The 15,152-nt window shown below is 32.2% G+C and overlaps 1 protein-coding gene across 1 annotated transcript; it reads right to left on the bottom strand.

The window, feature by feature from the left end:
• Window positions 1-6,653: 6,653 nt before the first annotated feature.
• LOC130891307 (uncharacterized) lies at window positions 6,654-7,952 on the bottom strand. The gene has a single exon (XM_057795944.1). The coding sequence runs from the start codon at window positions 7,936-7,938 to the stop codon at window positions 7,141-7,143; it is 798 nt and encodes a 265-aa protein (XP_057651927.1). The 5' UTR covers window positions 7,939-7,952; the 3' UTR covers window positions 6,654-7,140.
• Window positions 7,953-15,152: the final 7,200 nt, after the last annotated feature.

Below are 15,152 nucleotides of genomic sequence, written 5' to 3'. Positions count from 1 at the left end.
CCAACCAATAGATATCATATGAATAAATAGGAAAATCATAACAATACTAAAATATTCTTTCTTTTATGCAGTTTTTATTTCATTATATCTTCTCCACTTGAACTGTACAGTTTTTCAAAAACTGAAATTTTGTCTGTACACTGTATTCATGGAAGCCGCAACTTTCTCTGTGAAAAAAGTATTAGAAATTTCTATAGCATACATATTAACCTATTTCCAGAACTTTTTTATACTTGGTATGAGGTATTAATGTATAAATAGTGATGAAGCTTATCGTTGAATTGAAGTTGACTTTCACTTTTACCAAAAGTATTGGTCCAGATTATCAATCCCACTTTCTCCTTGTCATTTGAAGTATCAATTTATAAGAAGTGCTACTATGTTAAAATTATTTTAAGATGGGAATTATTTATATAAAGCATATAACAGTAGTATTAGTAAGATATACCGTACTTTTTCAATTTTCTCATGTTAAATTAAGTAGCACGAAACGTGAAAAATCATATTTTAAGATCTCTTATTTAGTTAATTTGAACCAAACCATGAAGAATTAACCGTATATAAACATATTTTGCTAATATTATCTCATTCATATCAACCGATGGTTGAGTATTTCACGGTTTTTAACGTTTGTCATTTTAAATCAGTTTTCATTAAATTATAGAAACAATGTCAAGTCAAGTCCATTCGTATATTAAGGAGTGTAAATTGAGCATACTGTTGGAGCAGATGAAGATAGTCGCGCAAAAAAATGAAAAAAAATTGTTACTGTTCAAGCAGTTACCTCGCAATACTTAAATTAATTTAACTTTGGATGAATTTTATGCTTATAGAATGAATTTCTCATCCTCTAAGCTGCTTGCGAACGAACCAATTTTTTGTCGGGTGGAGGGCCATTGAAAAGTTCTCGAGGAATTAAATATATATATCTTTCGTATTTCATGGGAAACTAGAACAAATTCTATCAGAGACCAAATAACTATTCAGTTCTATTGACAGGTGAATTTTCTTTCGTTTGTACGTCGCATACACCACTGTACACAAACACCACACACTTTGCATCGTAATTATAAATATACTTTAGTTTTTTTAGTATATTAATTTCATTTAGATATTTAACTCTGGGTAGTCTGTCATCAAGTTTTGATAGAAGCTTGTGTCTTTCTCAATTCACATATGAACATTCACTTTTGGTGATCACGTCACTTTGACTAAACTTGGTGTAACCTATTTAGTTTCTCTTGAAGTGATCTTTGCTGATTGAGTGGTACCAGTATTCTATCGTCAACATTTCATTCGCAGTTTCACTACTTGTCATGCGTTTTAAACAGCTTCTTGGTATCCTTGAGACCAGCATGACAGGGAACCCAAAGTATTTCCCATTCATATGTGGTAATTCGACTTTCATTACGAGTACTTTTGGGTGTGTGAGTTAAGTTGAAAAATCTTTTTTCTCATTTACATGTAAATAAGTGCTTACAGAATGACGAATAGCTCTCTAGTGCAGACAATGTTTGTTCAGGGTAACTTCAATTGTAGTATTCTGTTTTGTATTGTAACGTTTTTCGTATTTATTTACACTCTTTCTATTCGTGGGGTAAATTAATAAACACTGCCTCTTAAGTTCTTAATTTATTCAAATACCTATACTTCACTTAACTAAATTATATAATTCAATTATCACTATCACTTAACTAACTTAAATACTTTATTCAAATTCCCTGAGTACTTTGCTGGTTCGTCTCTTTCACTACAACTATTTATTATGAACTGAACTCAATTGCGCTATATAAACTCCTTATGTATCCAAAAATAATTCTCCAATGAACCAGAAAAATTAATGAAAAAACCAAATAAATACACCTTCCTAGAAATGATTCGAAAGGAACAATGTATACAAACCGCCAGCTGCAATAAAAACGTATATTAAACAAACATCAAACGGATTCCGATTCCTTCATCGAATTTTAGAATTCCACTACATCTAGACAGGATTAGCTCCAGGGAGGAGATGCGTTCATAACAGTATGTTTTTGGACCTGAACGGAATACTCCTGTTTCTATTATTAGTGATATGTACTGAATCGCATATAATATAGAGCCATAGTATGTCAAAGTGTTTCTTATATATGTGCATCAGATAGGTATGTGAACACATAAACGTATATTTACTTGATATTTTTTTATAAGGGTTAAAACGTGTTGGTAGGATTGATTTCTTATCTAAGCTGGAATTTCTGGAACCGTTGATGATATTAATTCTGAATAGACTGTTTACATCACCACTAAACCAACACTCACACTTATACTGTCTAATGTGAGTTTCAATAACCAAGTTATCGTCTTCCGAGACTAAAGGTTAGTAAAGTTTACCTTGAGTCCTTGAGAGACGATAACTTGGTTATCGAAACACACATTAGACAGTGTAAGTGTGAGTGTTGGTATAGTGGTGATGTAAACAGTCTATTCAGCATGATTTTTTGTCAGTAATCATGCCAATAAATTTGATATTATCGCTATACCTTGAAAAAGTTTTAATGGGGTGATATTCCATTTTTTAGAGAATAATATGCATTTGGCCTTTTCAGTTGAACATTGCAGTCCCGTGTATTTGAACCAGATTTGGAGCTAAGTTTTTTGGTTGTGTTCCTGAAACGAGGGGATATTATTACCTTAGAAGAATATTATTAGATCATCGGCATAAAATATGTTTTCAACTAGTTTGGATCAATGGTTTCATATATCGTTGTAGCAATTAGAAAAACGTAGTACAATTAATAGATCCGTGAGAAGATCCATTAGGTTGTTGTTTTAGGCTGAAATATTATTTCAAAGAAATTCTATCAATTTTAGGAGGTTTTCTTTGATTCGTCATAAATAATAATGCCATAACGTCGGGTTTAGCCCGATAGATACAGATAGTCCATTTACAGAAGATTCATGGATTTCAGTGTAAATTAACGTGACACTTGTTGAAAATATACTTCGCCCTCAATTTAACGGGTGTTAAGTTTATCAGCGTTGTCAAACATAAGAACTAGGTACTAATTCCAATCTTACCAAATATACTATTGTATATTTGGTAAGATTTGGTACTATTGTTTAAATGTAATTTAAATGTACAGTAGCTTCGTCCGAAAAGAATATATTCAGTGAAAACTCAATATTCTCGTTACGTTGCTTACGCAATTCTCACGTATTACATACTCCTGTTCATCTTAGAAAATCTATTGACGGAACGTACCCTATTTTTTTTAAAGGTAAAATTTCTTTTTTCTTTGTTTCGTAAAACTTGCTAATTGTCTAGACGAACTAGTTTCGAACATAGTGATTTCTGATTGCCATGACTCTCATGCTCTTTCCAAAACTAATTCACGATAGAAACAGCCCATCCATGGCAATGAACAGGTATTTGTTTTTAAAAGCTTTCATTCTCTTCTCTCAATAACCGCATAAGGAAAGAATTAACTAATTTTGTCAGTAAGAATTATTGCAAGAATTGTATGGTTTGCTCCCAAATCAAACAACTTCCGAAAAAACACTAATTATTCGACTGTTATTACCGTTTATCATTCACGTTTGTCTTATTTGCAAATAAAGCCATAGCTATAACAAACAAAAATTTATCCCTAAATTTACTTCTAAGCATTTTTTGAATGACGATTTGCCTTCAAAATCAATATTGACAATAGGAAAGATTGATGAATTTCATGAAGGTCATCCAAAATCGGGAGTTGTGCCAGAAAACATCGCTACTGTGCGTAAATTGAAATTGCAAGATCGTCATGTGATATACCGTGAAATTGAGGCATCCTTGGGCATTAGTTTCACTTGCATGAATTCAATTTTGCATGAATATTTGGCTTTAAAAAAGATTTGTTCATATAGGATACCGCACATTTGTGTAGTAATAGGCGACATATCATGTATGTATGCATAATAACCTCATCTAAAGTACAATTGATTGTATGGATCTTTCAAGATGGACCGATCCAAGCACTTTTTTGCCAGAAGTTTTCGAAAAAATCAGAAGACGCTCCATTTTCTACCACGAAAATTCAAACAAAAATGTTTTTGAACAGTCAAGACATCGAATTAATGGGTTATTCGCCGCATATAAAAAATAAATTGCAAGTGATTCTGAAGAATATTCTGAGAAACAATAAAGCCATGTCAAATTATAAATATTTGTTTTTATTTGTCTATCTCAAAACTAAATAACAGCCCTCGTACTATCTGATCTCAGCTATGATTAAACTTCTGCATCCACCATGTTGAATGAATTCGTCATAATTTCACTTTTACTTCCGAGCGCCGTGGTAAAAGACTGACGTAAACAGTGCCCACATAAGGGTTAGGAAAATAGAAAAATTCGAAATGTGATCTCTCCTACTGCTTGAAGTGAACAATGCAAAGTCCTATAGTTTATTCCATTTCTTCTAGCCTGATGATGGAGTCGGAGTTGTATAATGCCCGGTCTGTTTTTTTCACCATGACAAAAGCCCGGTGTTAAATATCACTAATCTTCATGTCAATCACTTCTTGAGTTCGATATTCTTCTAAATATTATATAATTAAAATAACCTACGGTAAGTAATTAAAAAACTAATACGCTCTATTAATTGAAGTATTTTATGATTGACAATATTTTATCTACCAAATTTTAATAGAAACTTCTTGCAACCCTTCAGACATAATAAGACAGTCGATCTCAGTGAGTTATATAATTAAATAATTTATTTTCTCTTTATATTTATAATAACTACATAATATTAGTTATTTATGCTCTCAGGAATCTAAGTAACATTTACTAGTCCAGAACGATTTTGTGTACCAGCAATTGCAAGGGTAGCAATAAGTACGAAACTATTAAATTACTTACATCCCGGTATATTAGATGTTTTCTCCTTCCTGCATATCTTATTCTCACATTTTTCTTAACTCAATTCAATACTTATGGATCAAATTATTACTTCGACCAATAACATCATCGGCATTATATTTTATCAACAACGTTAAGCTGGGAGCGTCTTATGGAAAATGGGGAGAATTTGAAATAATTTATTTGTTTAACAGCCAGAAGGATATAGAATAATTGCCATATATTGCTTGTTTAATATTCCTTCCAGAAAAATTGAGGAAGAGAATTGAAGTATCAATATTTCAGAAATGGTGACAAACAAGGACTGCTATTGCACATTGAGGAAAAAACAGAAAACGTTCGTTCTACTTTTTAAATTATATTAATGATTCTAGTAATATTTAAATCATTTTTGAAAAGATGCGGAATCAAAGTATCGGATTTCACCAAGAGCTGATAGATAAGTGGGACTCCCATAGCCTACCCACTAAACCGCCATCTTCTGTCATCTTCGTCCAACCAGGGGCTATTGTGATATTACTTCTGGTTGGTGAATCTATATAGAACGATATTATCAGAATTTATGCTGCCGACAGTTTCCTCTACTTCCTCTCTTAAGCTCATCCGGTGGTTACACTCAGGTGTTTGTACTTTCCTCATTTTGTGAAGATACCGTCGGAAGTAGACGTGTCCCGTCAAAAGCTGGGTAATATAGAAGTTCACCTCTTAAAACTTCCTTTTTGTCCATACTCTAGTCTTTCATTAGTGATAAAGTCTATTCAGCTGATTCATCTTGAAGTATTTCTTTATTCTCAGGGCGTCTGACCAGACCTACCGCCCCGTACAGAGGAATTGAGTGGGCTGTCGTCATCAGCAATCTTCGTTTGTCCGACCGTGGTCCGTTAATCATTTCATATTACTCAATTTGTATGAATCATTGTTAGTTTGACAATGTTAATGAAATCAAAAACTTAAAGTATTTGCTATGTTTGCACATGGAACCCCATGAATTTACACTATTTCATAGGTACATAAGATATGTTTTGTATGGCATGAATCATTACTACCCAGGTTTGGTAAGTTGACTTACAAGCACGAGCAATCGATGCCTTCTTATGAATTCACGTACGTCCTTCAAAACAGTGTCAAAATGCGTTGTTTTCAATATGAGGGAGTGCAAAAATATATTTGCATACTTCGAGTATTGTAGACATAACAACTGAAGTTCATTCACATACCCAACACATCAAGCTGATGTAAACGACATACAAAACTGCTTTACCATTTGTGCAAAGCCAGATCGGGTCGCTTGTATTATAATTAAATACTAGAAAATGTTATGTACGTTTGCTATAAATTGTAAATTACAAAATATTCATTTGAATAATGAGGTAATTAACAGAACAATTTCAATTAATATATATGTCCGCTTGATCACTGAAAGAAAAAGTTAATGTTACAAAAAAATATATTTCAATAATAGTTTGGTGGGGAGGGATTCAATTTTTCTTAAGCAAACAGCTCAACTCATAAGCGACTGATTAGGTTTTAACAAACTTGATTGTTCTATTGCAGAAAGAAGCCATATCACTGTTCATTATTTTCCAGAGTACTTAGTTTTCTATAAAAAATGTACTACAGCAGCTTCTATAAGAATCAAACGTATCATTGTTAATGGCATTGCAATAAATGCTTCATCCAATAAGATTAAGTATGTGAAAATCCATTTCATCGTTTAGGAGTTTTAGCTGTTCTTGCAAAAAATAAAATTATTTCAGTAGGAAAGTAAACCTCAGTTTTGAAACGTATATTTTTCGTAGATTTTATTGAGAACAGTTCAAGTTTCAAATGTTAGTTGCGTCCTATGATATCGAACGAATTGTAGTCAAATCTCTTTGTATTACATTTCAGTTACAATCATTTTTGTGTATCCGGCAATCGTCATCCACAATAGTATTTTTGTCAACTCTTCATCATTGTACATAATTAATTGATATTAAATTAATTAAATACTATCTATTTCTTCAGTACATCAATAGTCACTAATCTGTATATACCTATTAACCTAGGCTTGCTAAATATTACAATAACAGATACTTAATGTTCATTTCAACTCAATGTGCTTATTCGAATTATATATATTCTGTAGGTCCAGATTATGAGAAGGTTGTCTATGATTATAATATTCACATGAGAACATGAATCTTTTATTCAACAAAACATTCGATAAATATTGAAATAAATAAATATAAATTAAATTTTAATAATAATGATATCACTTAGGATGGTTTGTATTCTGGCTGCAAACCCAGTGGCAATGGCAAATCAAAACTTCTTCCGTACGAAGAATGACCGTAACTAGGATGATATTCCTCGTGACCAATAGAATGTGAGCTGGAATGACTGTAAACGGGCTTAGATACTATTTCATACGTAGTAGACTTATGACCATGAGTTAAAGCTTTGAGACCAATAATGGCAGAAAGTAAAAACGATATTAACCCAGTCATTAAGGCTTTTCCTGCAATGGCTGCGATCGCTCCTAGGGCTAGTGCAAAGAAAGTTCCTTTCAGCATCGCACCTGCCGCCAAAAGCAGACCTATTCCACCACCGCCGCCGCCGCCTCCTTTCCCACCACCTCCTCCGCCTTCGCCACCACCCCCTTTTCTTGCGCTTTCTATTGCGTCACTATTTAACAAATTTAACCGCAATGAATGACTGCTTAGATACGACGTAATTTTTTTCATCAAAAAAGCATCCAACCTAGCATCGGGATCGTTAGGAAAATCTCGTGCTAGCTCCGTTACCATATCTGCTGTCGTACTATGATCACTATGTTCTTCCCTTATCACTGAAACACCAGGTATAACACTATATTCGTCTTGTTCATTTAACTTATCAACCAAAGACACCACATCTAACTTCAAACATGTTGGTGAATATATTGACGAACAATCCCTTGACAATGATTTTTTGAAATCACTTCTTGGTTTTGCATCGGGATTGTTATCGTCCGCGTAAATACCGATACTCAACCACAATAACGAAAAAAGCGTCAAGAAACGTTTCGAGAACATTGTTACTGAAAATGTTCTCTAATACACTGATAACTCAAGTACGCTGTGAATGACTTTATATACTAAAACTGGAGGGTATTTAGAAAAATAATTCTAGTTATTTATTGAAAATCAATGGCTTCAATTTATCACGAATGGAAATTGCTCTCTAGACCAGTTTCCTACGGAGCGATTACAAGCATAAGCGTAACTAAAACGTTTTAATTACGGTAAACGATAGTCGAAACACTTTTAGTTATCACAAAAAGCATCAGATTATTAGATAAAAAATTTTGCATGAAATTTTAATTTCGATAGGATGCTTTTCTCGGTGATGAATGGTATAAATGAAGCTTAAAAATAACATCTAGCTATTAGAGTCTGTAAGTAAATATCGAACTATTCTAAAATATCACTCATTGAGCTTTTTTCAAAGGTTGGTGAAAAATTTGGGAGGAAAATATTAACGAGTTCTAGAGATTATTTATATATTCACATCTTTGGATGATTTTCACTTGTGATATTTATAATATCATAATATATAATAAAGGAAAATTTTGAAATTAGAATAGTATATTAAAAAACAAGTACAAATACAAGTACGCGGGCATGTGCTTTATGCGACTGCGAAGGTCTCGCACTACAGACTGCCATTATTGCCATTCAGGCGTCAGTCGGCGTTGTGCTACAGCCACGTAAACATGTCTGCCATTATTGATGATGCTCCTGCCAAGTGTGATTCGTTTTCTACAGGCTGAAGGCAATAGTGCTGCAGAAATTCATCGGAGAATGAGTCGTGTTTATGAGGTGAACCTCATGAGTGATGGTGTTTTGCCTGAGTGGTGTCAAAAGCTTAAAGAAGACCGTATGATGTGCATGATGAAAGAGGATAAGGACGCAAATCTGTCGTGTCTCGTGTCAGATGAACTGGTTCAACGAGTTTACAGAATGGTTAAAGGAAACCGCAAATTCACCATTGCTGCTTTGTCTACGGAATTTCCAGAAGTTTCAAGTTCTGTTTTGTACTCTACTTGAATTCATTGGCGGCAACTGTCTTTGAAGAGAGTATTGAAAAGCTTGTCCACACATATGACAAATGTCTCTTCGGTGATAATGTAGCAAAGTAACCGTAAGTGTAATGAAATTATTGTTTTATAGTAACTTGTCTTTTATTTATAGCTTATCGGAGGTTGAAAAAAAGCGGCCCTCGTACATAAGGATATGAACCGCAAATCTTGTATAGTGAGATAACTATCTTACTTCTGATGTTTGTTAAAGAAACGAAAATGTAAAATTTATATATAAAATTTAATCTCTTCAAATTATTTTGCTAGACATTCTATAATCGTCATAAAATTATAAGCGAAAAATTAGCTTTGGTTTTTATGCGAGATATAATATTGGTTTCCTGTTTATTAATTATAATTTCAAATTTGGGCTACGAATAATAACACAACAGAGTTTTTTAGGGACTAAGTAAATCAGATAACAATTCGGATCACAATCAAAAACGAAGTTAAGGAGTGTCGCCATATGATAAAATAATTTCTTGTATTTTCAAACATTAACGGTTATCAATTCTCAGTACGTTGTAATTGATATGTTGCTGAGTCTTAGAGCTCTTAAGCTATTTAATTTACGACGTAAAAATAGTTTGAGTATTGATAAGTATCGAATAAAATGTCCAATATAATTATTATTTTACTTCTAGAATCTATTATACAATTGAATAGAGGTCTATAAACACATAAAGAAAATTCATGGAAAATAGATTTCGAATTTCTGAAAAATTTCAATCCAAGCTGGGATCCACAGTTTACTGACAGGAGATTTGTTTTTCAAACCATCATTACATGTGAAATTTTTTAGTAACAATAAATGGTAACCTAGAGGATAGTTCTTGGATATTAGATCTAGTCATATGCATATGTACTAAATAAATTAACAAGATATTTTAGAAATGATCTTAAGGTGAGCAGCATGGGTTTGCTTAGATCAGCAAGAACAAAAAAGTGAGAGCTAAAGTTTGAAATATAATAGAGAGAAAGGAATTTTCATACTTAACAAAATGCATCGGAATTAACTGACTACTCATACTTTAGCATGTGCATAAATATTTTCAAAATTTTAAAATATTATCCAAGATGGTTTTTGGCTTTTGTAGCATTTGGAATAAAACGAATTCAGAAAGTAAATTTTTTCAGATTCCTTCTGGTTGTGCGTTTTTTAATACATAGCATATATAATAGGTTTGTTGCAACCTGCTAATCTGGACCGGAAACGGTTGAAAATCGATAACTAAGTCGGTTGGAACACGTGTACCTTATAACTATAACTTCAAAGCTAGAAGACGTAATCTATATTGCGCAGAATCGTCACTGTACCAAGGACGGTTTTCTGATGGTTTGAAAAGCTAATATGAATAAATATATTTGTATTTCTTATTTCTAATTATCTATTATTCTATTCTCTGGAATGCTCTGCAGATAAATTTGAACAATAAAAAAACTTAGGCTACAATAGCCTATGTTGCGTCTCCATTCTATTAAAAAGATAAGCTTACTAACAATGAGAAAAATAATACAATGGTTTGAAAATTACTTACAAGTAATCATCCATTATCGGATTCTACAGTCACCAGAAAAGTTTAGGTTTACTGGTGATTACTTTTAGTGACATCTAGGTAATTATCAATTTGATCGATTATATTTAGTAATAAATTTTATGCGTTTCTAATCTTAAGCAGAATTATCACAACCTTATAGCAATAAACTTGGAAACCATGATCAGAGCTTCTTATCATTAAACTTCAACTTTAAATGAAATATTTGAATGAGAAGTATCATTAGAAATCTTGATGGTATTCTGCTGATTGAAAGTGAAAATTTTTGAGTCGTTCAATTTCTTATATAAAACATACTTAAATCGAATCCATTCTTCTATAACTTTGATGATTAATGGCTTTCACTACATTAAATATAAAGAAACAAATTTAACAGTTTTTTGTGGTTGATGCGCTCTACATTATTACTGATCCAAATTTTTATCAAGTTGAAAAGAAATATTTAAACTACTCTTTTATGGCAGTGCGCCACTGTAAACCGTGCGAACGTTGTATGTTTATACTTTCAACGATATAAAAAAATCAGTGATAAACTGGAAATTGAATGTGTGATGTTTTCTCGCAAAATTTTCTCCACATAAAAGAGCTACACCTAGGAAACTGTTAGTATCAACGCTTATTATCGTTCAGAGTTCGATCTAAATATTAGGACGTAAAGTGGATAGGAAAATAAACTTTCTACTTCTAAGAACTTTCTTATATTTTTCAAGTTTCAACTAACAGCTGGAAATGACATTGATTTATGATAGATAAATAAATGATATGAAATGAATAACAGAAAAGTGATGCCTGCTTAATGAATATACAAAAATTATGCTCCATTAACCTATCGTCTCGGATTACCTAATTTCTCTCTTATATCAATGTGACTGTGAAGAATGAAAAATCTACATATTTAATTTCTACTTACTATTGTATTCGTTAAGATTTATTGTAAACGACCGTCCACTGACGGGTATCACCGTCTTACTTAAGCGATTCCATATGCCACTTGTACACTTGAAGTTCCATTAACTTATCAAATATACGAGGACATCAAAAAAATGTTTCTTCTTGCTCTGCAAACTAGACCGCCACAGCTTTTATCACCTCCTCGTTGGAAGAAAATTGAGGAAAGAGATGATAGTCGGACAAAACCAAATCTGGTGAATAAGGGGGGTATTTTAGTGAATCAAACCCTAAATCACGAATTTTTTGCATGGCAACATGAGATTTGTGTGCAGGGGCGTTGTCCTGCAAAACAAATTACCTTTGGCTAGCTTTCCGCGTCTTTTCTCTTTAATTTTTTCCCGTAGAGTGGTGAGTAATGTCGAATAGTAATCTCGAGTAATTTTCCAAAAAACTGAACCAAGAACTTTACCAGTACATTTATGGACACGAAACTTCTTAGGTCTTGAAGAACCAGAGATTTCATCGATTGTTGTTTTGTTTCTGGATCGTAGTATTGTACCCAAGTCTCATCCATAGTAACAATTCGATTTTGTACCCTTGCATGCTTTTGGTCAACATTCAAACATTTGGGGATCCATTTTGCAGCAATTTCTCTCATGTCCAAATTGACGTGAACTATATGATGAACGCGTTCGTATGAAATATTCAGTGCTTCAGATATCCGTTTTAGCCCAATTCGACGGTCTGATAAAATCATGTCATGAACTGCATCGATATTTTCGGGTACTAACACAGAAACTGGTCTTTCTGATTGGTTTGATATGCGAAGAATTCGGAGGGAGTGGAGAAATGAGGTATAGATATAAAAATTAATACATATTATATTAGTATTAGCTACAATGTGAGAAAATACCGATTAAAGAGATTTTTTAGTATTCATTCCAAGTTAGGTGATCGCCATTTCCCCATTCTCCTCAACAACTACTTTTTTATTTTAATAAAATTTTTTAAGTCTCAATGATCATGTGCAAAAAATGTTCTGTCAAAGCAATGATATGCCTGGGCTATTTTTCACAATCACTTAATTTTTGTGTAAAAGTGTTTTAATATTTGAAGTTTGAGTTCACCAATCGGCCAGTACTAAATTATCAAACCAGAACTGGACATTTTCGTCAATCTGTTCAATCTGAATTGTGGACGTCCTTGTGAAACTCTCAATTTGCAAATATATTGGGATATTCTAGAGACCTTAGATCAGATGTTATTCACAGGGTTACTGGCATCCCTACCACATTCAAAATTTATTTTGAATTCCTTTCAAGAAAGACGAACTGAAAATCTTCAGTTGAATTATGATATATATATATATATATATATATATATATATATATATATATATATATATATATATATATATATATATATATTTGTTCAATCTCACTATTTTTCATAGGCCTTTGGTCATTGGAACTCGTGAGTTCATATAAGAGTCTCTTTCGTAATCTCCATAAATCGATTATTCTGTTAGGCATAGTTGTTTAGTAAATTTCTTTATCATATTCAATTCATGTATTCTCACCTTAGCAAAGTTCTATTCGAGAAATAGAAATAGTTAATCAAATGAAAATATACAAGATTTAAAGAGTAAAAATACAGTGGATCTATTAGGAAAAAATATGTCATGAAAATTGAAGAAAGGTGAGTACTAATGGACAAACAGCATTTGGTTAAAATACACAACTAACTGTTCCAGAAAATCCTATTATCCTCACCTGGCACATATCTCATCGTCATCTCATCGTAGTACGAGAACTTAAAGCACATAAATTGCATTTTTACAAACTTACAGCTCTTCAGAAATGATTTGAAGATACTTTTGAGAGAAAACTGTGAACAAATTATGAATAAATTAGACAGGAAAAATGCTCAACTAGAAAAAAGTAATGATGTTGGGCTGATAAGACTTCACGTTGGATTGTGAAAGGCTATTCCCAACTACTCGAAAAGTGAAAGTGTGAACAGGGATTGTCAAATTATAGGAGCAATTTTTTCTGAGTAAACTCTCAATGAAATGGGATCAGTTACTCATTTGATTAGATTGCTCATTTAACCTGCACACGTTAATGTTCCGTGAAGGAACATCTGGTTACAACAACTTGGTGCACCACCCCATGACTATCCTTATGTAGTATTATATTGCAGATGGATATGTCGAAACTGATTTATTGAATCCAAGACCAAACCAATAAATGCTGGGAAGTTGAAAGCACGAATATGATTAATCTTACCTCAAGTTATCAAAACTAAGTCCGATCGTGTTCAGGGTATCTTCAAAAATCAATGAACAGAGATATTATACTTAACTACTGTTGTTCAATTTCAATAAAAAGCTGAATAATTCTTAAATGTTTGGGACAATTTGTTTTAATATTTTATATTATTTTTCAATGCAATGGAAACTTCTTCGAATCAATAAACACTATAAGAACGTCACGGTAATTTTAAGACAACAGTTATATGTAAAACAGTCTTCTTTCTGGTACCAATCTTTTAATCCGAATTATATAAGCTTCATTATATTTTCTTTATAGTTTGGAGTGAATAAATTATTTTGAAAAGTTTATTCAACTTATTAGGCTTATAACTCATTCCAATGTTGTGCTTTTCGGAATTGTACTTAATAGTTTATTCCTCTGTATAAAACAAATCCATAATTTTCTAATTACGATACAAAATTGTGAAATTACACACTAATCCTCTATACTATCACAAATCTCATTTCAAATTGATTTTATTAAGAAAGTATCAAAATGAATCGTTCTATATTTCTATATTCAAAAGGATGTCGTTTCTATATTCAAAAGGATGTCGTTAGTTGCTCCACATTTGCAGATTTTTTTCTCAATTAGATGCATCTTGTATTAATTATTTATTTGAAATTTGGGTCAGCAATAGTTTGATAATTACTAGCTTATCTAGAAAGAAATTATTCGAAACCTGAACAGTAATCAGAACGATAACAATAATTTTTATGAGTGAAAGGAATTTATTCAAATTTGTTAGTCTTTATAAAACTGTTAATAATTGAAAGTTACTTTTAATGCGTTGAATATTCTTCAATTTAATAATTGAAATTATATCAGTTGTACCGCATTTTCATAGGACTTATACAGATGTTCACGTTCAACACTTCATGTTATTAATTAGTAGATATAAAAAAAATCGGTCAAAACTAATCATGTGGTGTTCATCCATATTTCTCTTATTACTATCTAGACTTTTATGATGTTTCATCAAGACAATGCACTAGCTCACACATCTGTTATTGCATTGGCCAGAATTGAAGTGCTACTTTACGCATCCTATTCTCCAAATTCCAGCCCCTCGGATTATTTTTTGTTCTCAGAATTGGAAAAATGGTTCGGTATTCAGAGATTTTCCAACAATGAAGAGGTGATAACGGCAGTTAATAGTTATTTTGATAAGCTTGAAGAATCTTATTATAAAAAGGGTATCGAACTTATTGAACCATTAAATGATTAAATGAAGTTAGAAGTATTTTTCCAGCCTTACACGGTAGCATAAACACACTTTTATAATTTTATATTAAAATCAAATAATAGAAATAAATATTAGTCAAAGAAAATAGTTCCAAAATGCAAGTTCTGTGTACATTGTGTAATATGTTCAATATTAATTGAAGTGTCCGACATTTTTCGAA

This window comes from Diorhabda carinulata, chromosome 3 (assembly GCF_026250575.1).
Source record: "Diorhabda carinulata isolate Delta chromosome 3, icDioCari1.1, whole genome shotgun sequence".
NCBI classification, from domain to species: Eukaryota; Metazoa; Arthropoda; class Insecta; order Coleoptera; family Chrysomelidae; genus Diorhabda; species Diorhabda carinulata.
This window is presented reverse-complemented; position numbering and strand designations above follow the sequence as displayed.